Source organism: Coturnix japonica, chromosome 4 (genome assembly GCF_001577835.2).
Source record: "Coturnix japonica isolate 7356 chromosome 4, Coturnix japonica 2.1, whole genome shotgun sequence".
NCBI lineage: Eukaryota > Metazoa > Chordata > Aves > Galliformes > Phasianidae > Coturnix > Coturnix japonica.
This window is the reverse complement of record NC_029519.1, coordinates 9,107,855-9,128,224: the sequence shown is the minus strand read 5'-3', so window position 1 is coordinate 9,128,224 and position 20,370 is coordinate 9,107,855. Positions and strand designations below refer to the sequence as shown.

At 38.5% G+C, this 20,370-nt stretch overlaps 1 protein-coding gene across 1 annotated transcript in view; it reads right to left on the bottom strand.

The window, feature by feature from the left end:
• Nucleotides 1–1,063: 1,063 nt before the first annotated feature.
• Nucleotides 1,064–20,370, bottom strand: part of LOC107312795 (bromodomain and WD repeat-containing protein 3-like) — a 49,718-nt gene continuing 30,411 nt past the window's right edge. The window contains 22 exon segments of the mRNA XM_015860503.2: nt 1,064–6,751; nt 7,960–8,118; nt 8,627–8,724; nt 9,335–9,498; nt 10,821–10,973; nt 11,254–11,394; nt 11,894–11,950; nt 12,419–12,500; nt 12,601–12,726; nt 13,110–13,230; nt 13,592–13,747; nt 13,838–13,899; nt 14,168–14,279; nt 14,791–14,873; nt 15,097–15,221; nt 16,353–16,460; nt 16,768–16,884; nt 17,205–17,382; nt 17,964–18,040; nt 18,572–18,721; nt 18,899–18,992; nt 19,474–19,657. Of these exon segments, the coding sequence (XP_015715989.1) occupies nt 5,958–6,751; nt 7,960–8,118; nt 8,627–8,724; nt 9,335–9,498; nt 10,821–10,973; nt 11,254–11,394; nt 11,894–11,950; nt 12,419–12,500; nt 12,601–12,726; nt 13,110–13,230; nt 13,592–13,747; nt 13,838–13,899; nt 14,168–14,279; nt 14,791–14,873; nt 15,097–15,221; nt 16,353–16,460; nt 16,768–16,884; nt 17,205–17,382; nt 17,964–18,040; nt 18,572–18,721; nt 18,899–18,992; nt 19,474–19,657 (3,341 nt within the window). The 3' untranslated portion in view covers nt 1,064–5,957.

Below are 20,370 nucleotides of genomic sequence, written 5' to 3'. Positions count from 1 at the left end.
ACTTCAGCTGCATGCTGGAATGGTTTGATGGAGGTGAAGGAGCTCCCAGTGCCAAAGCCAGTACCGCTGTGTATCGGCACAGGTAAAAGAGAAGTTAGTTCCTGTTAGTAGAGAGAGATTTCTATATTGTCCTGCAGAGTGTAACTAAGTGACATAACAAATGGTGAGGCACCTGCATCTGCCTGAAATGAGCCCCACCAAAAGCAGAAACGCAATTTGCTCCATATTCCAGAAGCACTGGATTTTCCCTGGGGAGTGAAGGAATGAACACACTGCAGCTCCATCCATACAAGGAATGATTAAAGCAGGAATAAAGCGCTGTGTGTGCCCCTGGCAGCCCAAGAACCACAGCACCCAACCTGCCCACAGCTGCTATACCATTAAGCCCCTCCTGCAGTCATCCATCCCTTCACTGGGTTAAAATCATCCACATCTATACAATTTATACAAGCAGCCTTCTTCGTAAAGACAAAGTGATGCAGTTAAAGAAGGAAGAACTCAGGGTTGTGAGTGGCTTTTTGTCCTCTCAGCTCTGAGCTGCTCAGTAAGCAATGCCAAACCAAAGCATCAGTTTCTCTCTTCTTTTTTGTTTGTTTTTATTAAGACAATCCCACAGCTGGAAAATGAAACATCCTAAATTACATCAGTGACTTCAAAGAAAAAAAAAAACTCTAGAAAAAAAAAATCTTTACAAATATTTACATTTGTACAATACAAAAAACTAACAGCTCATTGCATATAAATATTACATTTGGTCTGCCAACGAGTGGCATCAAAAATCCCTGAAGTATTCATTTAAAGGGACCTGAGATAGCGGATGTGAAGATATGGGCATAAATATCACCAGAAAAATAAAAACAAACCAACAAATCAACAGAGAAAGTATATAATCCTAATACCTTTGTGCATTCTTGGAGTATTTTAAGTCATCCAGAGCATGAACTGTGGAGCATAAATGTGGCGAACGTCGCTGCTCCAACACCAGCGGTAAGGAGCGGTATTTCTAAGCAAAGTCTGCTGTAACAACTCATGTAGGAATGAAAAGCCTCTATGGGTATTTCTATGGAATAACTAACCGTCAGGCTGAGATTTCTGAATACATCCGAGCAGCCGCTGCTCTCAGGAGGCGCTTTGAGGGGCACAACGGCAGCGCTGGGGTTTTCCAGAGCAGCAGCTCCTGTCCCATCTTGCCCAGAGCTGCCAATGCAAAAGGCAGCCCGAGAATGGAGCGGCCGCCCTTAATAGTCCACGAGGTTGCAGGTTACCTATTTTCCAGACAGCTCCACATCTGGAAGTTCACCAATGTGGCTGCAGTTATTTCCCAGGAATAGCAACTCTCCAACGCAGCACTAAGGAGTTCTTCTATCAGGTACCCACATCCATGCATGTAAATGTATTTAAGCACCATTTGTATAACACTAGAGTTAAGGCTGTGACAGCAATTCCACCGGGAAGGTTCATGGATCCGTAGCACAGCTGTGTGCATTTGCTGTGGGCTGAACTTCACATATTAAACATGTACAAGCTCCCAGCAGGTCTCTGTATTTCTAATACTAAAGAAGACAACTTTTAGATGAAGTTTGCAGGCTGTTACTGTACAGAAAGGAGTTCTTGCTGCTGTTTTTTTCCCCTCAAAGGTGCACACCTCCAATATACTAATATCTGAAAATTATCTATCGCACACGCGTAGTAATTTTCTATAATACATTTGTAAGAACACAATGATGGCTCCCCATGGTCCTAATGGAGATTTTTGCTTAGGTTGGTAACTGCTCCTTCGGTCTACACTGTAATGAGCAATTCATAACACTTGCCGTAATGATTAAAAGAAGTAAATCAAGATCTGCAGGTACACAAACACACCACTAAAACATGGAACTTGTGACACAGCACAGCAACGCCCCGCTTTGGCTTTCCCCAACCTTCACCACCCAAAGTATTCCCAAACGCTTGCCAAGGTTATCTTGCTTTCTGAGGTCAGCAGAGCCTCCACCATTGTCAAAAGCAATGTGTTTTAGTCTGTCTTTCCATGTTTTATAAACTGAACACATCTTTTTTTGCTAGCACGCAATGTCTGTTCTTCCCAGGGCTCATCTCGCTTTGTGCAGAAGTGGCAGCTGAGGCGCACATTTCAGAGAGCACTCAGGGAAAACTAAGATACGCAAAAAGGACAACATTTTCGGCAACTGGAAATCATCCATAAATTACTTCTCAGTGCTTCTGTTCACCCGCAGGGTGGAGCCACCTGGGACAAGGCAGTGACTTCTGCTTACTGATCTGCAGCTAACTTCTATTACTGGAGAGCATAACTCAAGATCGCTCCAAGCCCAGAAGCAAGCACAGTGTGCTCTCTCTTTATTAATAAGAGAGGCAGTGAGAGGGATGAGAAAGAGGAGATACAATGGGTGTATCCCAGGCACCTCCAGCAGCTGGGGAATGGTGCTAACACAGAGAGAGGAAGGTATGAAAAACATGGGAAGTGGTGGGAAAGTTCATCTGCCAAACAGGAGGTAAAAGAGTGAAGCCTTTACAGCCCAGCTGAAATAAGATCCATTGAGATTGTGGAATTCCAAAAGTATAATAAATAACCTATGGGTCAATAACAGGAAGCTAAAGAAGAGGGGTGGAACACAACAAGCAGAAAAGCAAAAGATGACAGAAAATGAGAAGTGGGTAAAGTTCAGGCTAAAGAGACACAACAGCACATCAGAACTGCAAAGGGAGCTTGGTCATTCACACTCTGGTCCAGGAAAACGTGGGAGTGGTACAGAGAGCAGATCTGTAGCCAGAAGAAATCCAAGAACACAGACTTTCAGCCCCATCACCACAGAGCATAAAGCAGGGGGCAAGGAACTGCTGCAGTGACCCCTGGGGCAGAAGCCCCTTTTCCAGAGTGCCCAGTGTCCCCAGTGCTCAGGAGAAGGGCCACACAGCTGGAGAACACCTGGCCTCTCTTAGCTAGAGAAAACCTTGCTTGCATCTTGCAGCACAGAAGCTCAAGAATTAAGCAGCAGCAGAGCCCCAGGCCTACACACACACCTTGCTAGCCTTCAGGGATCTAATAACCAGGCTCACAAACCTATTTCTTAGGTCCAATTTTGGAGTAGACAGCACAAGGCTTAAACCAGCTCACTGCTGCTCTACCCGCAAGGCTACCTGCAGCACTAAGTGGCTCCTCCTGGCAGAATCTGGGATTTGAGAGCAAGAATGCAAAATGCCATAACATTAAAATGATCCCACAGAACGAGGCGATGAGGAATCATGTGCCCAACTCAGAGAACGCATCCAGATACAAAACCGAGTAAAAATAACATCTCTAAAACCAAGTTATTCTTCATGCTTACAGAAAAGTTCTCATGCACAAAAAAAGCAGGTTTTTGTTTTCATTTTAGATAAGCAATAGCTCTGTTGTTCCAGCACACCCTGCTGCCTAGCTCTTAACCATGTAACACGTATGATTAATACTTACGCCACAGCAAAGTGATGCTTCACTGTTATCTTCACAGTACTTCATTACATAGAAAAGATACATTTGAGAATATGTTTAATATTATCCTAACTGTTGCTAAAATACACAAATTATAAAATGATTTATCTGGAATCCATGTATTTATCTCCCGCACAACCCCTACACAAAATAAATATGTAATGGATCTTCAGCCAGTCAGAAATATATGGAAAGCATTTCTTCTGCATTTCAAGGTTTTCAGGCTTTAGAACAGAAACCATAGTGTTTACATTAGCTCAACAGGACTGATCTAAAAGAGGTACAGCTCTGACTATGAGCTGATGTATAACGTGCTATTCCTGGTTACCATATGTAGGAGGAGCCATCAGTCAAAGAAATAATACATTATTATTATTTTTTATATAAATATATAAGCATATATATATATATATATATATATATAAAATGAGAGAGAGATGATAGGACAGCTATTTATATTTTAAAGCCCAGTACAGAACTTGCAGTGCCTCTGCACTATATTTCCACCAAGACACAACTGAATTAAGTTCAGAAACGGATTATGGCTGATCCAAAACAGCTGATAAAGTGTGATTTTTCTAATGTACCATTAACTCATACTAATGCTCCGAGCAATTTAGGGTACGCTTTCCTCCATCACAAAACTAAAACTTTGCCTTTTTTTCAAGTCATTTTGTTTTTAACGAGGTTCTGGAAAGTGAGATAAAATAGATAGTGCTTAATATAGAAAGGCAAAAACTAAATTCTTTCTGCATTTGAGGATATACATGGGTCACTCTTTGCTGCCTGAGGTTTTCCAGAATCATTGACCAAGCCATGCACAGAACTTACGGATACTGGATGAAAGCTTTTGTTTGTTTGTTTTGTTTTTAAAAAGAACATTGAAAAACTCCACCAAAGATTTCTAATCTCTTTCTTTCCTTTTCTTCTCTCAGTGTAATCTAAGTCACTCAACCGAGCTGGAACTGTCAGATTCTTTTAGACAGAAGAAAACCAAAGTCCTACACACATTCCAAGCAGACCCTGCTGAGCAAAGAGGCTGCCACCACCAGCTCAGCCCACACAAAGCACCTGCTCACGGCTGCTGGGTTTGGCACCCACAGAAAAGCCTCTAGGTTTCCCTCGTATCATCACATACTACTACTACCACCACCAAAATGATTTCCGATTTCAAGTTAGCATTCTGCAGTATCACAGCAAGACAGTGCAATACGAATTCGCTTCTGGAAGCTTGAGACACCAGAGTCGGTGTGGAGGATGGAACAGCAACTTCCCAGCACTGCCAGCCACCAGAGTTCCATTCTGCTTCCCCAGCAGTTCCAAGGGGCAAACTAAAACAAACACAGATTTGCACTAAGTGGCAGCAGAAACATGTGGGAGACAGTTGGCCTATCTGCACCGACAAACTGCCATCTGTTGAAAACCTTACGCTTCTGAAAACTCTGATAATTACTTAGATTTGTTTTCATTGTGTCAAGATATCTTTACTACACAACTTGGTGAACAATTCCATCCTTCTACAGCTCCTTCTTGCCAGCACTCCTTCAACACGTACTGAATAATAGCATCTATTTTCTTTTAAATTTCCAGTAGTTGTAAATAGAGGTAGCCAAGCTACTATTAAAAATCATGTTATGCTTCAAAGAGGAGGAACCTTTCAAATGTTGAAGTTACCACTTAGCTGCACAATCTCTAATAATACTATAAAAATATGAGAGGACAAAAAGAAAATAGATGCAAGTAACTTTTGCATTTGGCACCTTTTGTCTAGATATTCATACTTCTCAAGTATTCTCTTTTAATAAAGTTAATGCACACATAGGACACACCACATCAAAGGTTTGCTACATATTTACAAGGCACCAACCCTTTGTCACTTTTTACACGAATAAAGAACTGATAGAAAGCACATCAGGACCCTCATAACTGTAGTATGGACATACTTCAGTTCAGCACAATTCACGACTGTTTGGCCTGGGAAGATTAAAATAATCCAGATCCTTCTTACAATATAGAAACTGTAAACATTTTATAGCTGCCTTTAGGATTGGTGTATTGTGCAAAAGTTATAATTATTACTGTGTATAAGGATTTATGGCAAAAAACCACATAAAAACTCTGTAAGAAGGTGCTATTTCTATAATACAAAAACAAAACAAGGGAGAGAAGTCATAACCATGATTCAAAATGTAACGTTCTTATTGAGAAGCTGGAAGCCTCTTTAATGCGATGAACTCGTAGTGTGTGGGGAAGAATTTCTGTAATTTAAGGCCTAATGAATAAGGCTTTGACCAACGAAGCATGGAGATCTGAAGTTTTAAAACAAACGCAAACTGACATAATGGAAAAGCACCACTGTGAAACGTGAGTGGAGTCCCCGCACAACTTGCTTGGTAGATTTTCTGGTAAAATCCCTGCAGTAGAAGGCCATTGAAGTTCTATTTAAAATTGTTCCAAAGTTTCTCATCTGTCAATAATTCCATCCCATGAGATGGCTGACCCTGGCTTTTTCTGTCATTTTCCGCACCCTGCCTGACCTGGAAGTACCAAGGTTCAAAGGATCCTCGGTGTGCACAAAATTGTCATTATCAGAATCGTCGTTATACAGGACAGTTCTCCTGCCCTCGTTCCTCGTCCTGATTCGAGGCGGTCTACTGAAGCGGCCTCCAAACACGTTTTCACCAAACTGTCCTCCAAACAGAGTTTCAAATTCGTCATCTGTAATTCGGGCACGTTTTGCTCTGGTGGCTCCTCGTGAGGCTCCTCTGCCTCCTCGGCCTCTTCTTCCACCCCTGCTACCACCTCTTCTTCCTCTGCCACAGCCTCTTCCACCTCTACCACCTCTTCCCCCTCTGCTCCATCTCCCCCATCTCCCCCATCTACCTCTCCTCCCTGTCCCTCTGCTCTGCCAGGTCCTTTTCCCACTAGTGAATTTTCTTTTGATTTTTCTTTTGGGCTTTTTGGATTGCACAACTTTGCTGTAGTCATGGTCTCCATCAATGTAATCCTGATCTGTTCTAGATGTTGTTTCAGAGTCTGAATCAGAGCCACTTCTGCTTTCAGAACTTGAACTAGATCCTGATTCCCCGCTTTCTGATGAAGACAAACCAGATTTCTCCTTTAATTCTCTTTTCTTCTTTTCTTCTTCCTCTGCGTCTCCCTCCTCTAGATGTTCATCTTCTGATGCACTTATTAGCTTCCTCTTCACTCCTGTCCGAGGTTCTCTGCCATCACCATTTGTAAGTGGTCCATCAGGAGAGTGATCTAAGCAAACACAAAATCATCCAGTTATCATCATAACAATGTTTGAGCTAAACTGGGCCACAGAAACTGGGATTCACCTCGTATGTTTTTGTGGCATGCTCTGCAGATGATCCAACTCTGAGCTAGCCACCAGAGATGACCTTTATGTTTTGTGTATGCAAACTGGTCTTCTAAGAGAAAAATGTATTGGACCAGAAGTAAATACAGTTCATCACGTACTGAAGCACAGACTATAGACTCCCTTGACTAAGAGTCCAATACAAACATACTCAATAAAAGGAGAACCGAGTGACATGCTTGGACACAAATGTCTAACAACACTTTGACAAATCCAAAGAAAAAAAGCTCCAAAATCTATTCCAAACCCCTCAAAATATCCATTAAAGCAGCAGCCTGCAAGTAGTGTTTGTTTCCTATCAAACAGGTTCTCAAAAGGCTTAGCTCAGAAAGCATTTGTGACAAACACAATTTCAGAACAGCAAACAACCCAAAAATGCTCACTGGGATTTCTGAATGCCTTGAATTAAAAACTACAGTAAAGCACTTTGCTGTCTTGGGACCAAATTTGTTTTTAGGGTTACTCTTCACTGTCAGGTTTGTAAATACCTTTTTTCACACCGGATACAAAAAGCTCATCTGCCATACACAGTACTGCTATAGCACAGTAGCATGGACTTGAGAAAGACTACAGAAATCAACCAATGCTCACTCAATGCCTACCTCAGTGAAAGTTCTGATTGATGAACCCCAAAGACAAAACAGTGAAGGTTTCAGACTGTTTCCACTTTTAATTATCACTCCTCATTTCAAATATAATAAAAATATATATCTTCTAAATTGGAGTTATTTTATTTATCATCCGTTTCAACTTGATTACTAAAAGGATAAGGTTTTGGGGTGGAGATTCTTTCAGTTTTTTTTGCCTTTTTGTCACTCTTGAAGAAACTGTACTTCTCAAGACATTTAGGAGCAATCAAGTTTTTCCACCAGGAGAAATTTTAAAGGACTCCACTGAATTACATGTAGCATTATGTGCATGCCACCATTCAGACAACAAGAACTGCAAGTAATAAGCTAAATTACTTAGAGTATGGGTTGGGGCTACAGAATATTAGACCCAGGCAAGAATACCAAAAGATCAATGAGAAGCACCAGCTTCCATTTCTAGTGAAATCAGTCATGGAAGGAATAAAAAAGTTATGTCCCACCTTGTTTCACTGGTGTCAGTTTACTTCTGACTGGTTTAATTTTCCCTGGATCAATGGTACCTCCACTTCGGTTCTGTGCATTAGAACCTGAGGAAGATGGCTGGACTTCCACTTCTTCACCAGTGGCTGAACCCAGAGGTTCCTCTGTTGTATCTGAAACTTAAAATGGGACACCACTAGCTCAACAGAGTATCTTTCATTCTCTATTTATACATTTGAAATACATATATAATTTTGGGAAGTTCTGTAGTTAGTTAGTGGCCTAAAAGTCAGGAGGTTAGTCTTACCAAGCTGCCTCTCCAGTCATGAAGAGACATAGATTCTTCCACAGGGTAACCCAAAGTAACTTAATGTATTTGTAGTTGCCACATGAAGAAAGCCTATGTACAGGAAGTCCAAGCTCAATTAATTCTTAGCAAGGACAGGCCAAGTTACCTTATTCTCTGAACCTTATCAATAACTTACCAACAAACAGAGGGTCATGTTCTGCTAACATGATCTACAGACCATATATTTACATGACTTTGCTGCTTGCTTGTTCAACAGGTAAGTTTTGCACGTGTCTCGTGAATACATTTAAACTGAATATTAAATATCCTAAAGCTTTTTCATCATTCTGCAGACAAGCTGCTAGGGGAGAAAGGATGCCTATTAGAAAACTTCTCACCATGAGATGAAACTGAAGAGCTGGTCCTAGTCAAAGGCAATGAGGTATTCTGGTTGGTTTTAGGTTGAATCTTCATTTGCTTCTGTTTCCCTTTTGGACTGAAGACACAAAACATCCCAAAGAGATAAAATTGTTAATACCAAAGGAATCAACAACAATAATTTTCCCTGCAAGATGTCGATTTGTTGGGTTTTTTTGCATTGAAGTCATAACACAAATGATCTTTGTCCCCTCAGCGCTTGCGAAGATGTAGTAACACTAAACACAGTTACAACATCCTGTTTGATAAAAGCATTTCAGATTTAAGAGCAAGACATGCGAGGGTTTTTTTTGTTGTTGTTGGTTTTTTGTTTTTGTTTTTTTTTTTTACTCTTTCCTTTTGAAACTGGAACACTCATAGATAGTGTTTCTGTAGATAATGTATCATACAGGAAGTGTGAACACAGCACTTTTTCAACCTTTACTAAATTACAGCAAAAATAAATTTGCTTTTCCATTTTATCCATAGGGATTGCTTATAATTACACAGACTTACAGTTAACAGAATTTGGCATGGAATTTGTGCTCATGACTTCACCATCCAAAAGAACACATGTATCAAGAAACAAGCAATACCATCACTGGCTGCCTATTTACTAAAGTTTGTCTACTGCTGTTATCACGTATCTCAAATGATACCGACAGCACAGTTTACTAGTATTACGTTACCTAGAGGCTCTGCTAGTTGAGGGTGAACTGCTGCTACTTCTTAGTCGTTTTCGGTACCGGGGCCTTTTCCTCTTCTGGCATTGCATTGCTGACTTGTACTCAGAGATGATATTCTTCATATGATTTTCAAATAAGGCAGATAGTCGAAGTGTCATGCTGTAAATCTGGGGTGAGAAAGCATGGCCATACTTAATAGAATTTCACTAAATGGAAGATCAGCAAAAAAGTATAAAAAACTGCCCATACAACGGCTTCTCAGTGCAAAGGAAAGGTTCATGGTTACTACAACTAGAAAGCTCTTTACAGACAATTTCCATTCATGATATATGTTTATTCTTATGACAGAAAGTGTTTATCCTCCTTTCTTAATAAAATAAAGCATGGAAGCAATCCATAAAATAACTTGAAGTACCAAGGGGGAAAAAAAAAACCAGCAACTCTGTTGTCCCCTCATCTAAGCATCTGGTTATAATTCCCTAGTGAAGAGTCCTTTCACTCATCCCTTTAGAGCTGCAGAGTAAAGCTACCTGAAGTGTCTTCACTCCTAATTTTTATGTCAGGTATCAAAATCTTTAATCTACTTCTTTGTTTTCTTTCTAGGCCACACCTCTGACTACCCCCATTCCTAAATTCACTCATTTCTCTCTGACTGTATTTCGGACTATTCTGTTCAAAATTTTACTTTGAATGGGTTTTTTTTTTATTTATAATTGTGTAAACTCGCAGTTCAAACTGAGCACATACAGAAATGAAACTTAAGTTCTTTCTCATGTCTACACTCTTCTGTTGCATACAGTCTTAAGGATGTCACATAAATACCATCAAGACAACAGTATCAATATCTTATACCTCTTCCCATTTCTTGCAGTCTTTCTGAATACCAAACTTCTTTGACAAGGAGTTTTCTTTCCATTCACACAACTTAATTCCTGTCCCCTGGCTCTTACATTGCAGCAATGTCTCCTTAGCTCTGGCATGTACTGTCCTGCCCTTCTTGCCTCCACTTGGGATGCTGTTGCCAAGACAGTAAAACAGACTAGAAAACCTCAGGATGTTGACACACATTTGGCAGTAGATGAACCTACAGTGGCAGAAGGCCCAGCTGTGTGCCCCAGCCCTCCCACAGCGATCATCCCATTGAGGCACTTCACAGCATTTAAGCAAATGGATATTGATGGACCACTTTATTAAAGTAATTTGGGAGTTGACTCACAAGCTGTTCAGTTATAAATACACAGGGAAGTTTCCCAGGGGGTGCACAGCAGTAAATAATGCACCACCAAACTTAACCTGACATCAAGCACATATAAAACACCCTCAAATTATCTGTCTTATTGCAACTCTACTAATATTCTCTCTGCTCAAGCAAGCAAAAATTATTAGTCTTTATCTTCAGAGCTTTCCCCAACCCACCTTTCATCCTTCACATACTTTATTCATGCAAGGCCAAGGTATTTGTAAAGAACAACTTTAAATTTTTACTTACTCGAGACTTTTTATTAGGAGTGTAAGCTTTAGAGTTGCAGAATATTAAACGAATATCTTTGTAGAATTCCAAGGGACTAGTGTAATTCCCTGCTTCCAAGGTTTCTTTCACAGTGCTGAAGTCCATAGGAGTGTCAACAATATCTCGATAATCCTATAAGAACATTCAAGAATGAAGGCTGATAATAACAATGTCCATGGCAGACAACTGAAAACATCTAAATTATAGCTTACAACAATGGCTGTTAGGTAATTATTTCCACCTAGGACAGAGATTTGAGAATTACTGAAGCTAATTCTCTGAAAACATCAGTGCACTGAACACGATCCATTCCAGTTCATAAAGGGGAAGACTGGAAACATGTTCAATGTGGAACTTTGCCAAAGGATGAACATTGGCTAATTAAAATTTTGAGTGTGGAAGTTGTACTTACAGGATAGGAGAAGAGGTCAACTGGCTGTCTAAAAGGTTCAGAGTCCTCTCTTTCATAAATCAGATTTAACAACTGCTTGCATTGCTCTTTCCAAGCGTCAGGACTTCCTTTCATGGGCTGCCTTCTTATTCGTCGTCTTACCTGCTGGGAAACAGATATATTCAATCATCTTTCAAAATACTCAGAATTTTCACTTTAAGTTCCTATTAATTTACTAGTGTTCTGATTTGAAGTACATTTCCATAATTAAAAACAGAACTGCAAGAAGTTAAAGCATAACTAATGGCACAGCAATAAGCAATATACAAAATACAGATATATGCTTTTTCTGGCAATAGATAATTACTCAAATCCATACAAAGCACGCAGTATTTCCGATTCCAGCCTGCTACTGTTGTCATTTTTCCCTCAGTTCTGATTGCATTTGTTCTAGATATCTTTCAGATCAAACAAACAAACAAGATTCTTCAGCAACATCCTTAATCTGGCAGCACTGACATTTGTGTGAACTGAATTCACACAGTTTGAACTACCAACTATAGGCTGATGAAAGATATAAACTATTTCAGAACTAAGTGACTATTTCAGTACCTGTCCTACCTGTCTTTGTAAGCTAAACCAACCAGAAAGATTTACTCACTCGTCGTTTTCCAGAGGAAGTTCCTGGAGCATCTGAATCTACATCTACTTCTGCCACCTAAAGGAAAAGGTGATGATTACACACATGAAAGCTTCTGTGCACACAGAGCAATGGAAACAAGGAGGGTTAAAACAAAATAACAGCTAATACAATTACAAACTACTCAATGAAAAAACAGTTTAGAGCAAGAGAGAAGCCAGTTTCAAATCACAAGTTACATAACTTCAGAGTAGAAAGTAGAAAAAAGGCAGAAAAAACACTGCATCTCTTTTCCAAACCAAATTTGCTTCCATAGAAATTACATCTAAACATCTGAGAAATATTAGTGGCTTGTCTTCAATCCTTGAGAATTCAGCTAAGTCTCAGTCTTGCTGAGTGACATACCTCTGCCTAAACGCTCATGCCAAGAGCAGCTGTACTGAGCGTATTCTGACTTCACGTAGTCTCTTACATTAAATCCTGTAACTTTTTCCAGATACTGAATTTAAAAATATAAGTTCTCACAATCATATTTAATGGTCTTACCTCTTCCTCCTCATCGGTACTGCTCAGGTCTTCTGCTTTCACCTTATTATATATATCTAATATATCCGTACAACTCTGATCCCTGTAGAGCAATAGGAAATGTCAAAATATATAATTCATTTTCTTAGAAACTCAGGACATCAGGTCTGTGAAGATGACAAAAAACAAAATAAAATGCCTACCCAATGAAGCGAAGTAACACATCTGTAACGATTTTGGCTGCTTTGACTATAGGACTGTCTGGCTCATTGAAAGTCCTGGCGTTGTGTTCAATGTATCGTACCTCCCACATCAGTGCAGAGATCCTCCTGAAACAAAACCAACAAAAATGAAAGGGAAGGAGAAGAAGGGGTACACCATTCACCTTCCGATATCAGTAGATATTCTGAGTTAAATAAATAAATAAAAAGAATTGTGTAATTCAAGTACACAGGAAACAGGTTGCCAGAACCAGAGGGGTAAGAGGTTTCTGTTCAGACACTGCTTACTGCCTCATTAAGTGTGCAGGTTTTGTGGCCAAAAGAAATGATCATATAATAAGACTTACTTTCTACAAAGTCAAACAGAATCTCACTTCATGCTTTCAATTTACCAAATATGTTGCCTAAGCGGCACTGCATGTTATTTAGCTAAAAATACTTTGCTCAAATAGTCTACAGAAGATTGCAGACAAGAAAAGAAACAAACTGACCTATAAAACCTATTTTCAAGTCTCCTCCTGATTGTGGTGAGGTCAGTTGGATAAGCAACTACAGTGCAATACATGGGATAGGCACTAAGGTCCACTGGAACAGCAAAGGGATTAGAAATATCTGAAAGACAAAATATCGAAGTAATTCAGTAACATCTCATGATACCAGCAGGAAAGTTATAAAATAACTAATGGGGGTTGGAACTACATGATCCTTGAGGTCCCTTCCAACCCGGGTCATTCTGTGATTCTGTGTGTGAAATAACTAGATGCCTTATAATACCTTCTGAGTTTCCTTTCTAAGAATTCAGCAAAAATAATGCATGGACACTACATACATTCAACAGAGTCTTATCAATTATTTAGCTAAGAACATTTCGAATACTTCATACCAATTCCCAGCATGCCACCTTATCTACTATCCAGTCATGTGTAGCCACACTGACATCCTTAATACTTCCACCTTTTCTCACCAAACATACCAAGAGAAAGAAGTTGCTCAATTCCCCGAATTACTCGTTCACATTCTTCATCTCTGGAATGGGCCCCCCATTCTCCTTCCTGGGGTTTGTAGAGAAGAGCTGTCAGTTCATCTGGAGTCACAGGGACTCCAGCACCAACCTCCTCTGGATAAGCAGCTAAATATGAAGAATTCAACAACAGTGAGTACTGGCAGTGACACAAAACTGTTTTCTTTACATACGGATATGAATTCAAGACATACTTACTTCCTTCTGGAATTGGCTCCATGTCCCAGGGACTCATCTTCTCAGTATCTCCATTATCCCAGCTTAAAAAATAAAGATAAAACACAGTCAAATACATAAATTATTTCATTTTTCATCTGACTTTATATAATAACAAGTATTTTTCCTCCCATGCATTCACAGCAATGGTGTTTATGATAGAAGTGTTGCTTTAGGAATAAGACAATCATTAAATACATTTTAAAAAAAGCAGCTTATTATATATTTAAATGGAAAAAAGCATCCATGTTCCTGTAGTATACACTGGGCACGTAAACGTGTCTGATATATTACAACTATGTCATTACTTACTGAACAGAGTAGCACTGGAAGGAACTATCAGGGTATTCTGCCTGAAAAGGCTGCTGACTCTCCACAGTTCCAAACCACCAAGCATCATCTATTATACTGCGAAACCTATCCCCTATAAGGAAAAAGGACTTTTGCAGTATTTATCATTTCTCTTTTCTGTTACAGGTATTGTAGTAAACAGCTAATAAAGTTTCCAGTGATCACGATAGTATCAAGTGTGACACAGTCTTTTTGCATCATGTTATAAAGATGCTGCACATCATCTTACAAATCACAAGCCTGGCTCTAAAAAGTCAGGCTGTGGGAGTGCCATAGGAGTATCAGGGAGTTACAAAACACAAGATTTGTAAATTAATTACAAAATAAAACTTATAATCTTCTAGAATTTTCACCACAAAGTAAAACTATTAACGGAGTATTTAGTAAGATTATTTTACGTTAGGATAAACACTGTTTGAAAAAGAATTTGTATACCTAAACATTAGGATTTGTTGTGATGTAAGCACTTCTACCCTCATTTCAATGTCTGAGATATTCACAGTAATTCAGAAAAACACAACCACCAATTTTTAGCCTATTAAGCAAGCAAAGAAACTGCAAAACATGGAAGTAGAAGTCATTACCTATTTGCCAGTTCCTCTCTTTGGCTTCATTATAAAACTGATGCAGCACAAGGAAGTCAATAACATCCGGCATATCATGATACCTTTGTGAAATAGAAAAATATTACTTATGTTACTCATTTGTCACATTGTGTCACATGTACAATACAGTCTCCAAACACAAACATTCATGCATTTTCTTTTCATGTTTGGTATAATAAAGAATTCATGCCATCATATCTTGAAAGAGAAGAAAGAAAAATGGGGGAAGCTTCCAAGCCTCAAGAAAATTTCTTAAAGAACACCATCAGAATTTCAGTTACTCACTTAATGGAAAATGATTCTCCTGTCATTTTGCCCGTGATTGGATCTAGGAATGCGAGCTTCAAGCAGCAAAGTGTAGGGGGCCCAACTTCATATTTAATTCCTACAGTCTTCACAAATTCTTGTTCCTGTCAATCAATGTGCACAGAACAGCATCATTTTAACACGCTTACAACAGAAACATCCACATTAAGGAACCAGACCTATAAACAACAAATAAATGTTTCCACTTTGCAGCCCAGATAAATTCACCCATAAAAGTTTACTTGACCAAAAACTAAAAATTAATCAGTCTCCTTAAAAAGAAAACTGAAAAGATGTTCACAAATACACCAAGGCTCTGAGCAAGACGCCCACAACTTACTTAACTTTTGTGAGAAGATTTTAAGGCAAGCTACTTTCTGTTTCAACTACACTGATGGCACCAGGGGTTATTCCTGACTAAAGCCAAGGCCTCTCACCCTTGTATAGCAACATACAGGGGATTTAAAAGGAAACTCTTACTTCTGAAGAGAAAATTCAGTATTAGCTTTGTACAATCACATCTTGTCAACCATAAGCAGGTGTTCAAATGGGTATCCTAAGTGAAAAAGCATTTCCTTATTCTTTGAAAGGCATCCCTGGTGATGTCTTTGAAGATTACAGGTGGAATCACTTTGTACCTAGCACTAATATCAGGATATTTTTCCAATAAAGCGATTCTTTTAATATGCATATGAATATTAGCACTTATTTGTGCTCTTTGCTAGATATGAAATCTAAACAAAGCAAAACATAATATGAAAACACTGAGCATTTGGTGTCACTGGACTCAGTAATTCAAAGTAAAATGGTTAAGAAAGCATAGAACTCTGTAAGCATAATATCTAGCTAAACAATCTACAATACTTTTATTCTGTTAAAACATGTTGTAGTATAATGTCTAACTCTTCCAAGATTTAAGAACATACACAATTATATGTTTAACTACGTCTTGTTCAAGGAAGCTTATGCATGCATTAAGATCTTTACTTACTTGTTGCAATCACATTTAAAACAATGATACCACCTAAATGTTCAGATCATTACAGAGCACTGATAGAACTATAAACATCTTTTTGTGGGGTGAATTCTGCTTGAATGAGAGTTAAGAGGGAAAAGAAATAGAAACGCAAAAGGGACCCCTGGCAGCCATCTAGTCCAACACTCTCATACTGGCTTATAATGCCAAGATAACACTACAGGGACACTGAGCACTTTGAAGTATCCATTTAACTTACCCTGAGTTCCATTTTGTTCCATGGTTGTTTTTGCATGTTAATACTGTAAATTTTTGCTTTTCTTACTGCCCGCACATAAGCTTCATGGCCTTGCCTGAAGTATATGATCTTAAATGAGAATTTAAAAAAAAGAAAAAATTATTTTACTGATAGTTTTGTTCCTGTATAGACTTTCAAAACTGAGATCATTACAAAGCATACAGATTTGTTTGAAAATGCACAAACAATTCTTCTTTCTATTCAGAAACTGCATGTGCATATAAAGGGACATAAGACAGCTACCTGTAAACATCTGCTTCCCTAAGTCAGCTATCTTGACCACAAGTCATTGAAAGCTAAATTTCATAGAGCCAACCAAAAGAAAAAGGTTCATCAGCCTAGATGGGAATTTAAAGACTGCTACAGTCGGCATTACCTCATCTCCCATTTGTGGCACAAATGGTGAGCGGCGGGGTATGGTATCCAAGATCCACTGTGGGGCCAGCCACTCTTCACTGGGTTCCCCTTCCATTGAAAGCAGTCCGCTTGGTTTCTTAAATATATTAAATTTAGAGCAAAAGCTGCAATTACTGTGGCATAGTATACAAGACCAGATTATAAAGCACAATCTAAAGATAACTACAGAGGGCAAAATCAAACGCTGGAACCCTCCAAAAATCCAACTCACAGATGGTAAGAAACGTTCATTATCAATAAAACAGAAGATTAAGATGTTCATAAATAAAGAGGCTATGTTTCTTTTAAAATACACTGCCGGTCTTCTTTAACAATTATTAGGAAAAACATAAACAATTTAAAAAAAGAAATGCATATTTATGAAGTAAAAAAGGCCCTCAAATTAAGAATGCCAACCTTTTTTCTAGGTTGTTTTAGTTTCCTTCGTTTTTGCTCCACTCCTTTTGTTCCCTTCACATTTTCATCTTCAGAACTGCTACAGATTTTCCGAGCTGCCTGCCTTGTTTGTCTCTTTGGAGGCTGCAGATTGATTCCTGCATCTGCTGTCCAGTCAGAGTATTCACTTGATGAATCACTGTAGATAACATAAAATTGTAAGAAAGAAAACAGCATTTCAGTTTTCACACAATGGAATGAAACGTCCAAACCTTCAACCTGTTTTCCTGGTTATGTGAAACAGGAGTCAGGATTAAGGCACATTTCCACTCTCTTAAAGAACAGTTAAGGAATATCTTAGCAGATTATTTTAACAATTGAAAAATCCTGGTGAATCTAAGAATTCTGTTCGGTACTTATTCTAAATACCTCACTGATTCATAGACTGCCTTTATAAGAAGTGACTTAATTGTGTGGAAAATAATCAGAAAATCTCTTGAAAGTACGTTTCCAATTGTAATACCCACATAAAACATAGTATCTGTATTAGCTCATGTCCTTTTCAGTCATGAAAGCACAGCATTAAGAAAGAGACTGTGGAATTTGTACATATTAACAAGGGAAAAGTTAACTACTGAAACATACAGCGTAACAAAACTGTATCTTTGCAAGGTTTACTCAGTAACATTTCTTCCTGAACTTGCAATCATTGCACAATATCAAAGCAAACGTCCTACTTATCTTACTCAAATTACTTAATAAAGAGGCTAACAAATCTACCTGGAGCTGCTGTCACTTTGCCACGTTGCCACAGGATCATCCACAGATGCATCACTTGTGCCAGCTGTCTCATCTTCCTGTATTAAAACAAAAAGGTTTCACTCTGGGACAAAGTTTTACATGTACCATTTTTATTAACAAGTTATACAGTCTGCTTTACTTGAGGAAAGCACTGTAGTTAAGGACTAATTTAAATAATTTCACAATTTCTTTCTTTATCTTATTATTATGCTACATACTTATGTAATTACTGGTGAGAATTTTAACAGTACTTGCACCATAGAATGAATTCTTATTTAAGTGCTTGATTAATAAATTTTGGCATCACTTGTCCTTATAGCTATTCTGTATGTTCAGTGCATTTACAATTCTCAGTCTCTCTTTACTTTGCATGTAACCCTACTGAGAAATAGTTATATATAATCTGGTATATTTTAAGTTCTTCTATTGTCAGTATCACTGATTAATATCAACATCTCTTTCAACAACAGTCTGCAGACGTAGATGAAATTTAAGTACTGAATCTGACCTAGAATATACGCTACATGTATACATATATATATATAAATATATACTACATTTGGGAGGAATTGCATGACACATCAGACCTCTGAGGAGCTGTCTGACTCTTCCCGTGCACGTGAGTTTTGACTTGCTCCTTGCTGACTGTGCTCAATTGTAGAGCGGGTCTGGTATGCATGCTGGCGTTTGCGCTGGTTCCTTCTCAAAGATCTTCCACTTCCTGGCTGGTAATCATTCTTTAATCACATGAGAGGAGAGACAAAAAGAAAATGAGTACATATTCAGTAGTGAATTGTGGAGTTAAAAGATGTCTTTTTAAAGTGACTATAAATTCTATCCCATCTACAAGTGCCAACCAGGAAACCTTGATTTAGAATTGACAAGACATCTTTTATAGACTTATGGTTGCTCACCCGTTGTAAGGTATGGGATGGCTTTCTCTTCTTTTCAACAGTGTATAAACCGATTTCAATTTCACCTTTGGCAGCTCGACATTCTTCCTGGACCCTAATTATACACAGGAAACATCCATTTTATTCACTAAATCGTTATATACTCAATAATCTCTCTATAAATTAAAATACTTCTGTGTCTCTTGCTACAAGAAATCTGGGCACAGCTCCTCCTAACAGCATTCATGTATATTTCACTCCAAGGAAACTGAAATGTATTACAATTAATGTGGGGTTTGCTTTTAAACAAAGCTTCAGAAAGACAGAAGAATCAGAAGATTGAAATTAAAATGGAAAAATGTATATTTTGAAACACTGAAAACAGATTTAATTGAAAGGAGAAAGAATTACTATTCTTAAACCTTAAGCAGAAGCTACCACTATTCCAATTCTACTATCTGAATTTTCAAACAAATCCCCAAAAAACTGAAATTATTTCTGAAAAATCATTTTTTAAAACCCACATGAGGTGTATGGAAGAACCACTAAACATCATACAATTTAATCTTCTTTTCCTGTCTCATTTGGCTTCTTACTTGCTGATGCCTGGAGGAAGCTCATTCACCACCACTCTTCTGCTCCATGCCATGAGATCTCTCTCCGTAGCCATCTGACTTCGTGGGGCGTTCTGATGCATTTGCCTCACACCTTCAATCTGACCACTTCTCCGGAGACCAACATTTGGTGGAGATGCAATTTCCAAGGCTGGACTTCGAAGAGCTGAGGAGGTAAAAAGATTTTTCTTCATTTCTATGACCAATTAATAAAACCCAGAATTTAAAGCTTAATGATTGTAAAACATCTTTTTGAAATGCTAACTAGATGTCAGGTTACTTTGTCTTTTGATTCAGATGAAGGTTTTTACATATTGGCTGCAGACTACTGCAGATGTATTTGGTTCTGTAGTATCACTGTGGCTTGCAACACCTTAGAGGTGTCGGTGGCAAGCAGAAAACACAACTATGTCACTGCCTTAATTTATCTCATTACTTGGGAAAGCATCAACAATTCCTACATGCCTAAATATGGCTAACAGCATGAAAAAGAATTGAATTTACAATTGTACTACCCTCCACAGAGATATTCAGCTATTAAAATATAAATCACTTCATATACATTCTAACTGATTCACACAAATGGGTCAGTTCATGTGGGAAAAAACACTGACAGTGCCAGTACTGCAAAGTAACTAAACTCATTTCTACTCTCTCAGACATGGAAATTCCCTCTCACACAAACACAGGGGTATCTGTACATATTTTGCCAATACAACTAAGGACTGGGATTACACATCAGCCTATCATAAGAAGCAGAAAGGACTTCCTGTGAATTGAAGCTGCCTGCTAAGCAACATTCATGACAACACCAATTCAGATCAAAGTGAAAGTGTATTTAATGCAGTTTCCAGTAATATTTTTCTTGTTCCTTCTTGC